A 19,385-nucleotide genomic window follows, 5' to 3' on the forward strand; every position below is an offset into this window, starting at 1 on the left:
CTTTTAAATAAAAGTTATTTTTATTTAAAATAATAGTGGCAAACCTATTGCATGGTAACAGAAAGTATTTGTATGAAAACAATTATTTTCCAAAACAAAAATGATTTAGCGAGAAATATAGCATTGTTTTACATTTTTGATAATCTTTAACACCTGGTGGACTCGAAGTTTGCTAGACTCCATATCTGCTTCTGCATTCAAACTATTACGTTATGTTGTTAGATTGAAGTCAATAAAGAGAATTCAACCTCGGACAGTTTTGAAGTCCTGTAACTTTTAAAGAACTCCACAGTACACTTGTGAGACGCCGAAAGTACAGAAGACAAATAATATCTTAGTGTTATTCTGAGATTAGTTTTGATCTCACAGATCACCTCACCACGTCTCAGGGATGCTGGGTGGGCTTCTGCTCCCCACCCTGGGCCATCGTGCCTTCTCCCATCATGGCTTCCCCCATCGTGCCTTCCCCCAACGTGGCTTCCCCCTTCGTGGCTTCCCCCATCACATACAGATGCCTGCCTTGCACTGCCCTATCTATTAGCTCAGGACTGAATTGTTTGGGAAGCAGCTGGAACAGCACAGACATCTTGAACTCTATTTATGAGTACTGAGGTTGCTTGTGGTATTGATGAGGGAATTCTGGTGATTTTGTGTGGATTCTGTGAGAGAGTAGAGGAGTACACAATATTGGTGTTGGAAATAAGGGTTCTCATGGTAAGAAGAAGGAGAGACAAATATGGAATGGGGAAGGTGAGGAAGAGTCGTGTGTTAGTGATATTGGTGATATCAGTATGAACAATCAGTATGAATTTTTGATGTTTAAAAAATACATTTCTTCATTTTGTCCAATACAAGGGCACAGAAGCCATGGCACCACAGGAGCAATGAGCTTACTGGGTACCCAGATCTTGCTTTCTACCAGGATTACCATCCTGGTAAAGAGGGCACAGGTGAGGCCCTTGTGGTGCCAGCAAGCAAAGGTGTGCTCGATGGCCAATGGGACCACCCAAGTATGTGGGAGCTGCCTGGAGGGATGCCCACTGGATTTACACAATTTTTATTTTACAATTACTTAGCTATTTCAGATTCGTACGTATTTATCAATTCTGTGTACCTGTGGCTCTTGTACAACTATAAAAGTAAAACAAATTTTCCAAATAAACAATATCATAATAATAGAAAAAACCAAAACGGTGGTGGAAAAGGCACGGTGACTGGTGGCACCTCACCATTTGCCTCAGCTACATAGGGTGGAAACAAAGGCTGAAACTACCTTGTTTAACTGGACCTCTGCTCTTATGCAAGTTTCATGAGGTTATTGGTCACAACTGCCCTGTAGGGGACACTGTCGGTGCCCACTCAGACCCCTCCATACCCCACTTCCTGGAGTGTGCCCATCCCCCAACTTCTATGTGTTTTGAATCAAATGGCTCTCAGCTGTGACCTTCTTTGAAGGTTTGCCATTAGTCTACCAGAGCCACCTTTTCCATCCCACTCACGGAATTGGGAGTGCCTGGGAGTTTATGGCTCTGCAGTAGAGTCCATAACCAATACTGATTGGTCCTGAAGGCCCAAAAGCCCTTGGCTTGAGATGAGACAAACTCTGGAGTACAATTCCCCTACTGGTTTCCTTGTTCCCCTACTGGATTCTCCTGAGTCCACTTCCTTCACACATCATTGGCATGGAAACTTGGCTCAGGGTCTGTTTCTGGAAGAACTTGAGGTAAAACAAGCCTGTTTCTGGGAGAACGTGAGCACACATGTGCTCTTCTGAAGTCAGGCAGTCTTCAGCTGTTTGCTGCAGCACACTCTGTCATCCGATGTCGGCATTCTGAATGGGGACAGCCTTTCCCGAGATCTAGAAAATGGGCCAGGATGTGTCAATGGAGATGGATGGATAGCTCTGATAAGTCCCTGATCCCTCTCAGAGAAGCGTGAGCTCAAGAATCAGAGGTAGCAGGAGGGCCTGTCTGCAGGGCTCTTTAAAGCCGGAGGAATTCCTGCAAGTTTTGCTCGTAAAGGCATCTGAGGCACTGCCCTCTACGGATTGGGGGTCTTGGGACCAGAGGAGAGTATTCTTGTCTCGGGAGACACTGAAACTAAAAGGTGGAAGTTGCAGGCAAGCCTGAGTCTGAACAGTTGGGGAGAAGAGAGGTGGGGGTGAATCACGACAGCAAAGAGGACGAGCATTGGACACTGAAAGTGAGCTTCAGTGAGGGCACAAAGTCCAAGGAGAGGAAAGAAGGTACCAACTCCTTGATGTTGCATGGTTAGGTGGGGCTGCAGCATAGTTTTCAGGGTCCCACAAGATAAGACACTGAAAATAAGTTACGCAGAAAATAGGGTCATAAATGTCTATCTTATCATTGGGAGAAATAGAGGAGGTGTCACAGGAGGCGAAAATGTGTGAGTAAAAGCTCTTGTGAAGTGAGCATTTTAAATTATTCTTCTCTCACACTAGCAGGATTTTTCTGCTAAAGAAAAAAAAACCCTTTCCCTTAGAAATAACCCTGAATAGTTTATTGCAACCACTTCTTTTGCACTAGAGATATGACTGTTGGAGGGTTGATCTCATTTAGGTATGATTTTTGTCATTACCAACAAGCTGAAAAGAGATTTGCTAAGTATATATTTCTAGAGAATGATGATGAGATAAAGTTACTTCAAGAAACAAAAATAATACCCACTTTCAAGGTTTTTCCCACAGCCCTTCCTAAAGTATGTGTGTCAGGGTGAGGAAAATAGCAGCACCTGCACGTGCCATTTCTTCTCTTCTCCTCCTTAATCTCTGAGAGAGGCTGGATCCACTGACAAAAAGATTTGTATGACAAAATGGTTCATGGCTTTCTGGCTGTAATTGCAAATTTGCCTCTGAACGGACAAGCTGCAAACTCAGTGGCTGTACTTTGGCACATTAATCCCAATTGTATGTGACCCATATGTTGACAACACAATTGAACTCCCCCAAAATCCTTTGCTGTTCTTTGTGATTTCCGTTGAGCTGGGTGGGATAGAGCTAAGCAGCTTAGGCTGCCAAATAAAAACTGCTCAGAAGGCCCTTTGTGCGTTGCGTTGGCTTATGGAAAAAGAAGGAAGGCAGAGAAAAAAGAAAGGGTAGTGAACTATGAATAAAAAGTCTGGGTTTCCTCTTTAACTGCAGCTTGACACTCATGAGGCAATCCACCTGAAAAGTAGTGCTTTCTTCTGAAAGGTAGACTGCAAGCCCCATGCCAGGATGAGGAGTTTCGATTTTGTCCTTCAGATAATGGAGAGCCTATGAAAGTGTTTGAAGAGGGACAGTATTACATTATTAGGAAGATCAATGGCTGGACTGGTTAGTTGATCAGATAAATTAGAGGCAAAAAGATCAGTTGAGTCCAGGTGAGATGCGAGGAAGTGCAGAACCTTAATATTGTGAGTGAGAGGAGGGAAAAGATGGAGAAGCGGGAGGAAAGTACTGATGGTAAGCCAACCGGGCTTGTTGATTAGAGGTGCAGAGTAAGAACGAAGGGGGTGGAGATGGAGGATGAGCCCCACATCCAACATCTGGGCCCTTGATGGGCAGCGCTACCCTTTGCTAAGGAAGAAACGCAGGAGGAGCAGGCAGGTTTGTAGGGCTTGGGACTGAGTTGCACTTTGGCTGTATCCGATGTGAGCTGGCTTGGGGACATCTGCATGGGGGCAGATCTCTACAAAGCAGTGGAGTTAGAAGTCTGAAGTCCAGGAGGGAGGTTTCGTTGTAGACAGAAGTGATGTTGATGACTAACCAGTGCATCCCTCCAGATGGTTGTTCATCTGCCTCTTTTATGTCCTGTCCAGTGTTTATCAGCTGGTGGTCAAGGAGGAGAGACTGCAGAAGTCACGGAGGGCAGCTGACATCATTGAGTGTTTCGCGGTGCCCGTGAGCTACAGGAACGCCTCCAACCTCGAGTCCCTGCACTACTTCGCTGCTGAATTGAAGCCCGCCAACCTGCCTGTCACACAGCCTTTTACGGTGGGTGACAATAAGACCTACAATGGCTACTGGAACCCTCCTCTTTCGCCTCTGAAGAGCTACAGCATCTACTTCCAGGCACTCAGCAAAGCCAATGGAGTAAGTATGGCCACACAGAGGCCATTTCTTGCCTCTTTTGTATTTTTCCCTTTCTCAAATGACACGTTGACAAGCTAAGGTCCATGGACCAAATCCAGCCTCATACCTTTTTATTATTTGTTTGTAAACAGGGTGCTTTGTTTTTACTACGGTAATGCCTTTTCTTTCTTTTTTATTTTTTTATCCAGTCCTATTCCCTCATTTCTTCAGAGCAGAGAACTGAGGCTCCAAAAGGAAACGTGGCTTAGCCAAGAAGGTCACCTAGCTAGTAAAAGTAGAACTAGGACTAGGACAGCAGCCTCCTGCCTTTTGTTCTAAGGCTCCTTTCACCATACAATGGCCTTTGAGTGCAGACCCATGTTCTGCTCACGGAGTTTGCAATGAAACCATCCTTCACAAATCATGGGCTCCCAGGGGATTGTGCCATTTACGTAGCCTATGGCTGTTTTGGTGCTGCAACAGAACAGTTAAGTAGTTAACACAGAGATTCTATGCCCCGTAAAGCCTACAATGTTTGTTATACGGCCTTTTACAGAAAAAGTTTGCAGACCCTGGTATTATGGTAAAAAAAAAAAAAAAAAGGTGTTTCACTTGGGCAAATCACGTGGCCCATCCCAGTCTTGATTTCCTGTCTATACAATAATACCCATCAATTTGATATCTGTGAATGTACCAAGCATATTTTAATGGTAATCAGTGAATACTAGCTCCTTTATCGTTACCGTTAGTCACATTAGAAAATGTTGTTCTCCCAAAGACGAGGTAACCGTTTTTTGTGTCATACCTTTTATGTCAACCTTTTTTTGACATATTTCATTGGTCAAGGAGGCGTGCCTGTCATAACATCACAAAATCACAAGGCTGGAAAGGATCTGAAAGGTCATCCAATACCACCCTTCCTCCTCGTACACACAAAACAGAGCTTCAATCAACATTATAATATCACACTTAACTGGTGTTAGTGTTTATTCTTGAATACCTCCAATGACAGAGAACTCATTTCTTTATGTGGAAACTTTGTGGATCTTTTCAGGCGGCTGTGGCTCTACGAAAGCTTTTTCATTGAGCTGACTTAAATATATCTTTTATTGTACCGTGTACCCATTGTCCTCAGTCCATACCCTCAGGGCCCAAAAGAATCAATGCTATCACTTTCTCAGGTGGTATTTTTTTTCAGTTATGTAAGATCTTTTCTATCATCCGCTTCCCCTCTACACAAACACACCCATCTGGTCTTATGTTCTGCAAACTAAATATCTTTAGTTCCTCTTATGACACAAGTTGTTTTTCTTTTTCCATCTAAGATGCTTTTGTGGACATACTCCCGGTTTCCATATTTCATTAACAAATATATAGTGGACACAGATATATGTAGGCCCCTATAGTTCATATCACAGTTCTATAGTAGGTGCCATCCAAGAGCTTATATAAAGGGAGTGTGGTATGTGCCATGTTTCACATACCTGTGTATCTGGAAAAGCAAGACGCTCAATGGAGAAGGGAAAGCTGAGACAAAAGCAAGATGTGCTGAAGTATGTGGAGAATAGCCTGTGCAGGCTCTGGTGGCCAAGACAGAGCGTTTAGTCTGTTAGTGGCAGTCATTACCTTGCAAGAAACCTGGTTTGAGGAGCTAATTAACATTTAAAATGTCCACAGACCCATTTAAATTCCACATTGGTATTTCAGTTCTGCATTTATTATTGGTTCAAGCAACACTCCTCACAGAGAATATAAAACTACATAGAGAAGCTCCCAGCCTGTCTTCCACCTGTCCATCTGGTCTTCCCTCTGCATGAAACACTGACGTACTGAGGAGGAAGACATAACGATGGGAAGAAGCATCTAGGGATCCATCTTGTTCTTGGTTCTCTGCATCCCCTACTGGCCGGCTTCCTGGTTCAGCACAGCTATGAGAAGGTGTGGCTCTCCCTGCTCTTGGCAACCTATCAAGAGGGTTTCCATGCCGTTGGGTTTCCATGCTGTGAATAAGAGTCATAGCTACACTCAGTTCGCACTCTATCACATTCCTCCCAAGAGGCTCATAAACACCCAGCAAGAGATCGAGGCTATAGAATCGAAATAACTGAAAGATGGACTCCGGGAGGACTGTGGTCGGCCCTGAGCAGACAAGCAGGTGAGGCAGGAGGGCTGCTAGAGATTTTGCTCCTCAAACGTCACACGACAGACCCCCTCCTTCTCATGACATGGGGTTTTGCCATGGAAAATAAAGTCACCGCACTCCGAAGCTATCTCATCTAGGAAACAGTTTCTACTTCAGCTTCCAAGATGAGCAAGGCCACTAATTAGTAATGCCTTCGATCCCACACCGTGAGTACTCCCATTTTGGAACTAAGATTTGCAGTAATGAATCACAACCAGGAATGGAATTGGACGGGTGCTTAGGCCAGGTGTCTTGAGGGTGTATACAGTTGGCCTCAGAGGAACACAGAGGGAAAGCTGTGGGCCCTGGGCACTCAGAGTGTTGTAGTGTTCTAGCAAGAGAAATACTACCCATTGCTTCAAACTACTGTATTTAGTATTAGTTTTACTGAAAAGAAAGAGTTGGGTGAAAGGGTCAGAGGAGATCAAAAGCTATTCTCCGTCTAACAAATCGGTGCCGGGCCCCACCTAGATTTCTCCACATCAAAAAGGGCAGCACACAGTGCAGTGAAGCCTGGAGGATTTCTGAGGAGAAAACGTTATAACCCACAAATTCCTTACCAGCCGAGTTGTTGTTCTTGTGCAAATACATCAGAAATATTCTCAGTATCCAGGGGCTCCCACATGGCCTGCTTCTAATGAATCATTCAAAGAGCAATTGGCCAAGCAATGAATCAAAATAAAGAAATCAAGACGAGAGAAATATGGAATAAAATGACCCATAGTGAGCATGGCAACTAATTAAACACAGTGTAGAGCTAAATAGTTGTTCTAAATATGTAACAAAATAGAAGGTTAATATAAAAACTCATTATTTCAAGAGAAGATATATAATGTGAAAATTGACAATTGAGATCTGGGTCTATAATTCACTATTATGTCAACAAAATCTGAGAGAGTTGGAGGGTTGATGGGTGTAAATAAAAATCTGCTAATTTTTCCACTTTAGACAGAATGGAACAAATACTGCTATTTTATTTTTGATGCTGAGAATTTTTTTTTTAAGTATAGTTTGTAAACACAAAGGCAGCCTTCCAAACTGTAATTGAAAATCCAGGAAACAACAATCTACAAAGAAAAGGGGGAGAAACAAAGGAAACTATATAAGTAAATGTAAAACTCAGCAACTATAACACAATCCAAAAGCACTAGATTTGATTTTTTTTTTTTTTTAAGTGGTGCTTTGCTCCTCTCATGAAAGGGGGAAAATATATCTTGGGTCAAGTAAAAATCAGGATTCAGCAAACCCATGTCCCTGAAAGATTAAAAACAAAGGATGAAACAAAGTTGTATTAAACTAAAACAAGTTAAAGGAAAGCATAATGGTCATTTGTTACAAGATAGTTGTGGTCCAGATTGAATAATTGACTATTAATCAATTTCATTGCTCCCAGCCCTATGTGCAAATTTCAGTCACAGGTAAGAGAATTTTAGGGTCCAGATATTATTCTGTGGATATTAAGGATGATTAATTAATTAAGTAAACATCTATCAAGCACATACTATATGTAAAAAAAGAAAAGAAAAGAAAAGAAAAGTTACTTCTAAGTGCTGGGAATAAAACAGTAAGCCAAAAAGACGAAAAAACCTGACGTTCCCCCCAAGTCACTGTGTCTCCCCGGAGCCGAGGGTGAGTGCATGGGCCCTTTAAGAGGACACCCCAATAAATTAAAAATAAATTAATAAAAATAAATAAATAAATAAATAAATAAATAAATAATAAATAAATAAATAAAAGAGGACATCTGGGTTGCCCGCAGCCTTCTGTACCACCCGGAAGGTCAGAATCCCCACTGTTTTTCACAGCCAGATGTTGTGGGGCTCCTCTTCCTGGCACCAGAACTCCTGGCTGGGGATCCTGGGGTGGGCCTGGGGTCCCACGCTCCTCCATGGGGAACCTCCCTGGCCGAGGTATCCTTCCTGATTCTCAACCACCACATGGAGGTTCGGGGCCAGCTGGTTTGCATCTACATCCCTCTTACCAGTCTTTATGCGGCTACTCCTTTAGATCTTTAGTTGTAAAACTTCTGCTCAGCTAGACTTCAGATGGTTCTCCAGGTTTATAATTGAGTTGTAATTTTGATGTGTTCATGGGATGAGGCCAGCACAGCATTTATCTACTCCGCCATCTTGGATTGTTCTTCTCTGTCACCATTGGTTTTGGATACAACGATGTTATAGATTTATAGTACTTTGGAGTTGGATGGATTTTGAAGTGTCATCTAGTCTAGACCAGAAGCCAACAAGAAATCTCCAATGAAGCATTCTTGGTAGGTCATTAGAGAGCCTCAGCTTGACCACTGCAATTCTCTAGATGAAAAGAGACTTGATTCTTTGGGGAGCCGGTAAAATTATTAGAACTTTCTTCCTTCTATAAAGCCAAATTCTGTCTCCTTAACTCTGTCCTCTTGAGCACTTGTATTGATTTGAACAACTCAAATCTTTTTTTTTTTTTTCCCACGTCAGCCTTTTGAAGAAAATATAACAGAACCAACTACCATGCCTGGCCATCCAGGCCATTTCTCATTGATGTTTGACGTGCAGTTACTTCTGTTTCTCATGTGGCATGATTTCTGTATTTCTTTAATCCTATGTATTCTGTTCTGTCATAGACAGACTGCTTTTTTCCAACGCCTCCTTAAAAGGGAGTACCCAGAACCTAGCATTGTTCTCCAGATACAGTTATACCTGCTCCATTGTAACTACCCTTTTTCTCTTGACTATTTCCTAAGACGTTATTTCCAAGATATTTTTCTCACTGTAGGGCCTTCATTCAAGCTGCTATTATTATTGTTATTATTATTTTACCTGAATCTCTCTTTTCTTCATTCCATGCAGAACTTGTCCCTTCTCATTTTTCAGACCTCACCATTCATAGCATGTCTCTGGGAACTTCCCAACCGTATCCAAGAGTCGTCACACCAGTATGCACTTGCTGCTAACCTGTTCATTTTCTTTATAACACTGGCATATTTTTAATTGCACTTGTTTTGTGCAGTGCGTGCCGCCCTTGTTAGACTGAGTTCCAGGAGGTAGGAACTCTTGTTTTGTTTGCTGCTGTATCGTCCGTACTGAGTACAATATTTAGCACATAATAGATCCTCAGTAATCATTTTATGAATGAATGAATGAATGAATGTACAAACTGTTTCTTGTCGTCTCTGAATCTCAGTTTCCTCACTTACAAAATTGAAATAGCAATGCATGCTTCACACAATCATTTTGAGAATCAAAGGAGAAAACATCTTGAATACTGAAAGGCACCAAGTAAGTGTGAATAATCTGAATTTCCATTCAATGTAGCATGAGAGATGTGGTTCTGAGCTATTTCCACCACAGACAGATGAGCCCTAAAGGACTTTGCTACCGTCACAGTAGTAAGACTTTTCCCCAGCTGTCTCATTTCCCAAACTCCAAGCTTCTGGGCAGCCTTGATTTCCTCCACCTTCTCCAAGTGGTGCCCAGAGTAGCTGTCTCAGTTGTAAACAGCGGGTGGATGCAGTTTTGTATTGTTTCTCTCCCTCTCTTCCCAGAATGAGGTCTGCTGAATCTACTGTTCTCTGCATCCCACCACCATTAGCCATGATTGTGAAGTTGAAAGGACCATAATTAACGGTTGGATGCAAAACAAGTGTGGCAAATTCACATAAATATCCATCAGCAGCCATCTTTTGTGGGGCGATGCAGTTGTGTGTTTCCTATTTATGCAGAGAGGAAACTCTTTCCTGGCCATATCCTTTCTACGATGTGGGGACACATTTAACCTGGACGATGCCTCTGCCAAATGGTGAGCTAAATAGGAGCAGAGGGAAGTGGAAGGGCAATTGTACTCGTTCTCCCACGGCCTCTTCCAGCTCCCGAACTCAATTGCCTCTTGAGAGCAGTTGGCAGCCAGATGCTATTTTGAATGGGTCGTCATGTTTGTAGTGTAATCACATTCTAATAGTCAGGATAATCTAAGTAGAGCTGGGTGAGGGAAAATTTCCGTGTCTCTGAATGATTTGGAAGAAACTATATTTAGTTGTGTCCAAGCACTGTTAAAAAAAAATGTTTGCACATGGATGGGTAGCACGGTGGGATGGAAAGAACTGAGAGTCGGACGTCATGCAGACTTGGCTTTGAATTAATGGCTATTCCCAGCTATGTGAACTTAAGCTAGTTACTTAACATTTCAACATGCATAATACGATTAATGATAAACCTCCCCCAAGTTTGAGGAGAGTAAATGAGACAATGCGTATAAGGTAACTGTCACAGTTATTGTGATATGTGTTCTCTTTTCCCTTTTGCTGTTTTCCTAAGGGAGGGGCGAGTTGGAGCATTCTTACCTGGCATATCCCAATTTGTCCAGTAGACTCCACAGGCAGCGCATATCTTTCTAACTCTGGAGGACTGCACGTCTATGCCACAGCTCTTGACTGCCTTGACTCACTTGCTTTATAACCCCACCCCATGTTTTATTCTTCCTAGTTTAACTTTTCATACACGCTTTCAAGCCTGACATCCATTCCTGTTGAATCTTTTGGCATAAATGATCTTGTCTTTTGGGCATGATCGTGTCCCTCCCAAACCGCATTTCTTGATTCTCTTTTTAGTTCAGTCACTGTTCACACGTCACATGAGAAAAGCTCAGATGGATCATGGAATGGGAAGATGTGGGAGATCCAAGTTCCAATGGCTTAGAGCTAGGACCACACAGTAGATAGATCTCGTGGCTTGGGTCTTAGATATTCCATCAGGGAGTTTATAAGAAAACTCCTGTATTGGTTAGGATAAAACAAAATCGTGCTATAGAAACAAACCACCATGAAATCTCAGTGTATTACCAGAAAAAAAAAATGAGTATTTTTCACTCCGTCTACATGTCCAGAATGAATCAGCAGAAGGGCTGTGCTTATCATAGTCGCTCGGAAACTCAGGCTGAGGGAAAGTCCATTTTGACACGTGCTTCCCAAATCAACAAGGTAGAGAAAAAGTGGCAAACAGGGCACTGGTTCTAAAACGTTTCCACACAAAATGATAACAGTGTACTTGTCCATGCTTTGGCCGAGGCTGGCACTGTAGCCATGCTTAACTTAAAAAAAAAAAAAAAATGAGGCAGCGCATTCCAGCTACGTGTCTACAAGGAGAACTGGGATTTGTGAGAACTTCATAATGACCACCACGCTTCGCCATTACACACGAAGCTTCCCCTTCAAATTCTCACAATACCCAGACTCATTCTGGAAGCACCTGTGTAGTTCCTATCACAGATCCCGAGAACACTCTGTCATTGAGCACCTGCTGGATCCCAGACAGGAAGCCAGGTGCCTTCCACCATACTACCTCTTGATGGGTCTCACAGACAAAGTGACAAAGTCCATTTAAATCGGTGGATGGATGGACTGCCAGAAGCACTCTGGAATCTGATCATCTCAGTCGCTTCATACTGAAGGAGGGATTTCAGTACCAGCTTTCTCTCTTTATTTCCGTGGAGATATGGCAAAGAAGTATCTTGTATTCCCTGTGACACTGTCCCACCTTGAAAGACAGTGGTTCTCCCAAGCCTACCATGCAGTGTAGTTGAGAGGCCTCAGAAAACCTTCCCTCTCTCCCACCCATCCGTGGCTGAGCCAAGGTCACAGAAAATTGTGAACCAGAGGCCTACATATAGCCTTTTCCTGACTTGTTGCCACAGTCCTATTATAGGAACATATTTCTGGGTGTATTAGCTCTGGAGCAGCCCAGTTGAAGTAGAAAGGAGTGACATGGACATTTGGAATCCAGGGTTATCATCACAACCTTTCTAATACCACTTCGGAAAGTCTTGGCGTGGTAAATGCGCCCTCCCAGTTTTTGTCTGGGCTCATTCCACGCCCCACTAACCTGTCCAGGACTCGTCCCAGCCCACAGTGGGTTCTGTCTCCTGGGAATCACCCAGCCCCTTGGGTACATCACCTACCTCCAGGCCTCCAAGCCACCATTTGAGCCTGATCACCGGATCTGGAAAGCTCTGAACTTCTGTTGAAGCCCTGTTGAGTCTCAAACTTCTCTTTCCAGTGAGAGAGAAATTCCCAGAGTGTCATCTTGTATAAATACCAAGATGAGCTCTCCCGGGGTGTTAATTTATTTTTTCACCCGCGTACAATTCCTACAGATTTTATCATCATGGTATGAGACCTGAGGGACCAAGAACATTTTCCTTTCAATGCAAATATGCTTTAAACTCATTTGGAGAAGGAAATGAAGGTTCCACAAAGGTTGACAGCTGATAATCTTGTCAGCCTGGGTCCGGGCCGTCAGTGCTCCTGACTCCAGTCCCAAAAAGGCTCATGGAAACAGCACCCAAAGTTGCCTTAATGCAGGGTTTCTGCCTCCATCAGACCCCTTCCAAACAGTCTCCACAAAGTCCAGCGCCTTTGCCCCCCAAATGCTGAAAAAGTGGGGAAACATCTGTCTTTGGAAACTGGATCCATATGGTTAAAAACTGGCTCTGCCGTTTTTCAGCTACATGAGCTGAATAGTGGCCTCCGAAACTTCAGTTGCCCCGTCTGTCAAATGAGGATGAGATGTACCCTCCCAGGTTCACTGGGACCTTTTGAAGAGTAAACAATAGGTGTGATTACCCTTTGCACATTCCTAAGCACCTTTCAAATGCTGTTCCAAACATAAATATGGGTATGTGTGCAAATTCAGCATATATAGATATATCTCCTACACACAGGTATTTTAGCATGTGTGTGTGTGTGTGTGTGTGTAGTGAAGTGTGGAGGTGGAGGTGCACGAAGGAAAGAACAAGCAAATCAGTGGGGCCATAAGCTGTTTTAACCTACTGATCGATTTGAATAGACGGTGGACAGGATGCAGGAGGAAGTCATCAGGGAGGAGAAACAAAACCCGTGGCATCCCGAGGATGCAGAGACACCAGCTGACACGCTGGACACCCTGAGGAGAGAGAGAAAGGAAGACGTAAGAGAAAGGTTGGGAATGTTGTGCTTGCCGAAACCGAAGAGGACGAGTGAGACAGTTCATCTGACGCCCCCGCCTGAAGGCTGAATTTTGGTCAAGTGCCATCTTTTACATCATAGCTCTCAACTTTGCATACTCAAACGCAGTTCGCAGTTGAGAGGAGAGTCCAATAAACCAAACTGGCAAGAAACTGGTGGACATAGTAGGCAACGAACGATCTTTTAAAATCATTTCTTCCCTCCAAAAACATCCCAAAACCTTTCCTATCTCAGATGTCTGGGTTGCCCAAGACACCTCACCTTCTATGTCCAGTTGTCACCAAGTCCTACTACACCCTAAACTTCTCTCCAATCCATATACTTGCCTCATTTCAAGGGCCACCATCCTAGTTCTGAATACCATCGTCTCTTGCCTGAGAAACCTCAGCCGCCCCTTAATTGGTCTCACCAAATCCACTCTTACTTGCCGTAAAACTACTCTCCAACCACAGCAAGTGTAAATTGATATTATATGTATCTGCATTTAATAGACGAGTCAGCAAAGACTCAGTAAGGCCATAATTTACGGGAGCACATTCCAGAAGCAAGAGACTGAGCTGGGGTTGAACTCGGACGTGTGCAAATACCAGTAGGCCGTCCTGTGCAATAGTGCCATGCTTCAGGCTGAGTCATAACAGAGTGGAATCTGCCCCGACCGAAACCAGCAGGAGTTCCTAAAAGAATCCAGATCCTCCCCATATGCACATTTTTCTCCTTCTCCCACCAGACCTGGCCAGCCTCAATCGTGAAACACCTGCTGGCCCTGCCATTAACATCAACAAATAATGAGGCCCCGTAGTAGTAACAATTATCATAACAAATTGCACTTTGATTACATCCGTCACCTGAGAGTTTCCAAGACTTTACAAACATCAATTAGTAATTACAGCTCCCAGGATTGCTCACAGAGACCAGGGATCATGAAGGTCAGGGAAGAGCTGTGCAGGGAGGTAGGCAGGGCAGCTTTGGCTTAGGTTGTTCCGGACCTGGGAGTCACCAGTTGCTGGTAGAAAGGCTAAGCCTCTCTCCATGAGGTTCAGAGGAACCCCACGTCCGCCATCCCAATTAGGAAATGATTTGTACGGCTCTTCTGTTGCCTCAAAGCCCTGGTGCTGTGGAAAGGGAAGCACGAAATGTAGTGTTGGAAGGGAGCTTAGTGATGGCGCCGTGCCCTCCTTTTGGCAGAAAAAGAAACTAAAGCCCAGAGTGAGGAAGTGATTTGCCCAAGGTCCGAGCCACAACTTGTACTTCGTCTCCCACACCCTCTCCACATTTGTTTACTCTGCAAAATGGTGCCATCATTGGCCATCCTCTCTTCTGTAAGGAAGTGATGATGGTGGTGATGATGATGGTGATGCTAAAAATCCAACAGTGATAGATGAAGGGCTTGCTCCGAGTCAGTGAGGGGATGCCCAGATAAATAAGGTATAATTCTTGCCCTCACGGAACCCACAATCCAGTGGAAAAGACAGTTAGGAAAACAAATGTGTGCAATGAACTAACAGGAATGACATCGATGCAATACTCAGTGTACAGCTGGAAGCCTGGAGGGGAGGGCGTCAGGAGGTGCTTAGAAAAAGTCGCATAGAAACAGTGACATTTGAGCATTGAAAGATGAGTATTTCTCATACAGAAAATAGGGCGGAGTCACGACATGTCCTGCAAAGGGAGCACCTGGGCAGAGTCCGAAAGGTTGGCAATTCCATGATGCATTTGGAGAGACTTGGTGAGGTTGGTTCTGGGATAAAGAGAGGCCAGAGAGACAGAGCAGGTAATGAGGGGAAGGCCTTGCACAGCGTGGATAAAACCTTGGAATTCATTCAGTTGAAGACAGGGAAAATGATCTTGTCAATAATCCCACTATCGATTTGTTATAATAATAAAACCAGTCCTGTATACATCTTTGTATCTTTCAGGCACTTGGACACTCAAAATTTTGTTCAACCCAGTGAGATGTACAGAGGATATTGCAACCATGCCTCCATTAATTTTGAAATGCTAAATGTCATTTAGCATTTCAAAATTATTTCCAGAGATCTGAAAATTAGTCTCATTTTGTTTTTAATTTCTTCTTTTTCAATGGTTATTTCCCTCTTGTCATTTCTTATATTGGTGCTTCCTTTCTTTTTCCTTTGTTTCTATTATTTTTATCTTCTCTACTTAAATAAGTTCTGCTTTTGCTTTTATGATTCCCTTTTGTGTGTGTTTTTTGGATCATTTATTTTTGTTCCTTTTCTAGATTTTTGTGCTGGAAATTCAGTTAATTTTTTTCATTCTTTCCTTTTACAAATATACTTTCATCTAGTCACTGCTTTAAATGTTTTTCATAGATTCTGATATGTACTTTTTATTATATTTTGTTTTAAAATATTTAAATTTTTGTTCATAACTTCTCCCTTCACCAGGAAGTTGGTCAAAAAAATTAATTTGTAAATTTCCAGTTAAAAGGACCTGTTTGGTTTTTTAATACTCTTAATAATTTCTTGTTTTATTACATTGTAAACATATATTTCTTATAATATTTCTGCTTTATGGGACACGGTAATACTTAATTTACTAATACATAGTCAATTTTTGTGAATGTTTCATAAGCTCGTAAGAAGTTTTTTCTCTATTATCAGGCTGTAGGGTTTGATACATATCATTATCTGCTTAATTATTTTAGCACTTATGTCCTTCCTATTTTTTTGCCACTTGATTTGTCTTACACTGCCAGTAGCCTCATATTATTTTTGCATCTACTATAGTTTCTAATTTATAATGGAGAATATTGTGGGGTTTGGTTCATACCAGTAGATATTCATAGCTGTTATATTTCTTATTAATTGTGGGAGTGGGCATTAAAAAGTGTCCTTTGTTATGTTTAATGCTTTTTGAATTGCATTTTACTCTCTCTGATATCAGATTCACTACTACTGCTTTTGCTTTCCATTTGACATTTCTAGATTCTCCCATTCCTTTATTGATGCTTTTCTGAATTACTCTGTTTTCAGTGTGACCTTTATGTATAGCAGAAAGTGAGGTCTTGCTTCATGAGACAGTTTGAACTCTTTTTCATTTAATTATATGAGTTAAACCCATTCACATTTGTTGACATGACTGATATGTTTGATCTCAACTTTGTCATATATTCTTTATATCATAATTTATTACATTAATTTTGTAATACTTGCTGGGGTGTTTTCCTGACTCTTTTATTTTAATATTTCTTTGTTATTTAGAAAGTTTTGTATTTTCGACCTCATAGTTATCTTTGTCCTTATCCTTTTTAATACATTTAATCCTCTCTTATTTAACCTTTTCCTATCTGGTTTATCAACTGTTTCCCAGCATTATCGAGGTATAATTAACAAATAAAAATTATATGCATTTAAGTTATACGATGTGACGTTTTGAGATACGTATACATTGTGAAATGATTGCCGTGATCCCGCTAATTAACATGTCTATATAGTTATCACATAATTGTCATTGTGTACATTAAGAGCGCTTAGGATATAGTCTCTTAGCAACCTCAAAGTATAAAATACAATATTCATACAGATCTCCAGAATGTGTGCAGCCTGCATAATTCTTGGACCAGCATCTCCCCATTTCTTCTACCCTCCAGCCTCTGACAACCACCATTTTACTCTCTATTTCTATGAGTTCAAATGTTTTAGATTCCACGTATAGGAGAGATCATGCGTCCTTTGTTTTCTGTGTATGACTTGTTTCCCTTAGCATAATATCCACCAGGTTCATCCATGTTGTTGCAAATGGCAGGATATCCTTCTTTTTCAAGGCTCAGTCATAGTCCATTGTCTCTATGTTCCACATGTTCTTTTCCCTGCTGCCGGCTACCCCAGACCATTCAGCCATGCTAATCCTTTCAGGGTTCTGGCTGGGACAAGGAGCGGTCCTCTTGGGCAGCATCTTGCGTAGCTGGGTTAGCCGGGAACTCACTATACTCTCACTTTCCCCTTTGGGAAAAGTTTTGAGCTGAGGGTGTCTCTCTTGGTGCTGAGCTGTGCCACCTGGGGGACAGGTGACATGAGTACATTGAAATTATTCTTCTTACCCTCTTCAAAGCATCTATTCTTAGACATTTTGCTTCACTGGGTTGCTGGGATCTCTCTGCTGGATTTCTGAGCTCCCACAAAAGGGCTGTAATCCATGGGAGGTTATCAAAATTATGTTTCTTTGGGAAGATAATTACCAAAGACTCTTACTCTGCCATCTTGCAGACATCATTGGTTTCTCACTTTTTGATGGTATCCATTCATTTTCACTTATTGCCTATACTACAATCATTGAACTTACTCTACACTCCTCTTTCCCTATTTCTTCTCTGTATCATTTTTACTTCCATTATTTCTATATTGTCAGAAATTATACCATTTATATTTTCTACTTTCAACCATGTCCCTACCTTATTTTAGCTTCTAGATTTACAATTAAATATATTAAATGCTTACCATCAGTCCTTTTGCAGAAATTTCCTCAGTCATTTTTTTGTTGAATGAAGCTTATCCGACTCTGGTATAGTCCTCAAAAAAGACTTGTGAGTAGAGTATTCTCTGAGTTATTGAATGTTGATAGTTATTTTTCTATCGCTTTGATATTTCAAAGACACTTGGCTAACTATAAAATCCTGGGTTCATAATTTCTTTCTTTGAGTTTCCTGAAAATACTAACTCATATTTTCTGGCTTTATATGTTGCTTTGGAGACACCATGTTTCTCCAAAACATAAGACCTAGCCGGACCACCAGCTCTAATGCATCTATTGGGAGTGAAAATTAATATAAGACCCAGTTTTATATTATATTATAGAGCCAATCTTATATTATATTAAAATAAGACTAGGTCTTATTTTGAGGGAAACATGGCATTTCATGACAGCCTAATTCTCTTGCTCTTATTAATTATTTGATCTTTTTGCCTGGAGGCCTTGAGAACTTTTTTTTTTTTAATAATTTTACTAGGATCTTAGAATTGATCTTTCAGGTTTTTAGGTCCTTTCAATATGTAGGCTCAGATTGTCTTGTGATTCCAGAAATTTTCCTTGGATTATTGTTATAAATCTTTCCCTATCCAACTGTTTAATCTGTTTTCTCAGGGATCTGAAGTATCCTATTTTGGATCTCCTTTGTCTTTCCTTTATGTCACTTTTTTCACCGACCCTTTTTACCTTGCCTTTTATCTCATATTCATTTTCTTGATTATTTTCTCTTTCTTCAGTGCCCATTGTTAAAATTTTCCTTTGGACACCTTACAATTTAATCTTCATTTCTGAAGAGCCTTTTATTTTCCTGAATTCAACCCCCCCCCCGCCCTTTTTTGCTGATTTTTTAAAATACATTTCAGTTTTTAATCTTTACATTGCTTACTCAAAATTGTTGAGGAAATTTAATTCAATTTAGAGTATTGTCTTACAGTTGTCTTCTGTTGGTAATTGTTATTTCAAGGGGGTAGATTTTATCAGTTGGAATGTTTTGATTTTTATTTCGTTCTCTTCATATAGTTGCTCTTTTGGCTCCTTCCATTTATTCATTTTATAAATTTAATGCGGCTTACAGTATCCCTAGTTCATTATCTATCTACACAGGTGATATATACCTGTGTGCAGACTTGCAAGTCGGGAGTGGGATGTGGGATGTGGGTGAAGTTAAAATGATGGGGAAATGAAATTGTATTGTACTATGGAGATAGAACAGAAAATGCAAAATGTTTCTCTTTTCCCCAAAGCCTATACAATCTAAGCACAAAGAAAGTCCTCATTTCCTGTTTATTGAACTGTTTGGGGACTTCGGGCATATGCACACTGGTCAGACTTCGCATATGATAAAATGCAGACTTTCCAGCATGTTCCTGAATGGCATGCTTTGCTAACAGTTCAGTCACCCAGAAGGTCAAGAGAGTGACTTAGGACTTCGTTATTCTGTACCTATTTCTAACTAACAAAGACCAATTGGTTATGGAATTAAAGGTGTCAGAAACTTGGGAGAAAGTGTACCTGTCAGTATCACATTTGTGAGAGCCAGCAAGAGTTACGCAGTCAGACACGCACTCTAGATTATAGGAAACAGATTTTACTAAGATGCGGGGTGGAGGACATGGTGTTAGGAAATGGCTCAATTTCATGCATCAGCTGTGGAATTCTAA

The 19,385-nt window shown here is 41.6% G+C and overlaps 1 protein-coding gene across 10 annotated transcripts in view; it reads left to right on the top strand.

The window, feature by feature from the left end:
• Positions 1–19,385, top strand: part of PTPRT (protein tyrosine phosphatase receptor type T) — a 945,146-nt gene that overhangs the window by 739,875 nt on the left and 185,886 nt on the right. For all 10 annotated transcript variants that reach the window (XM_033094902.1, XM_033094905.1, XM_033094898.1 and 7 more), the window contains exon 12: positions 3,820–4,093. In XM_033094902.1, coding sequence (XP_032950793.1) covers positions 3,820–4,093 — 274 coding nt within the window. The remainder of the gene's footprint in view (positions 1–3,819; positions 4,094–19,385) is intronic.

The sequence above is a fragment of the Rhinolophus ferrumequinum genome, chromosome 23, assembly GCF_004115265.2.
Source record: "Rhinolophus ferrumequinum isolate MPI-CBG mRhiFer1 chromosome 23, mRhiFer1_v1.p, whole genome shotgun sequence".
NCBI classification, from domain to species: domain Eukaryota; kingdom Metazoa; phylum Chordata; class Mammalia; order Chiroptera; family Rhinolophidae; genus Rhinolophus; species Rhinolophus ferrumequinum.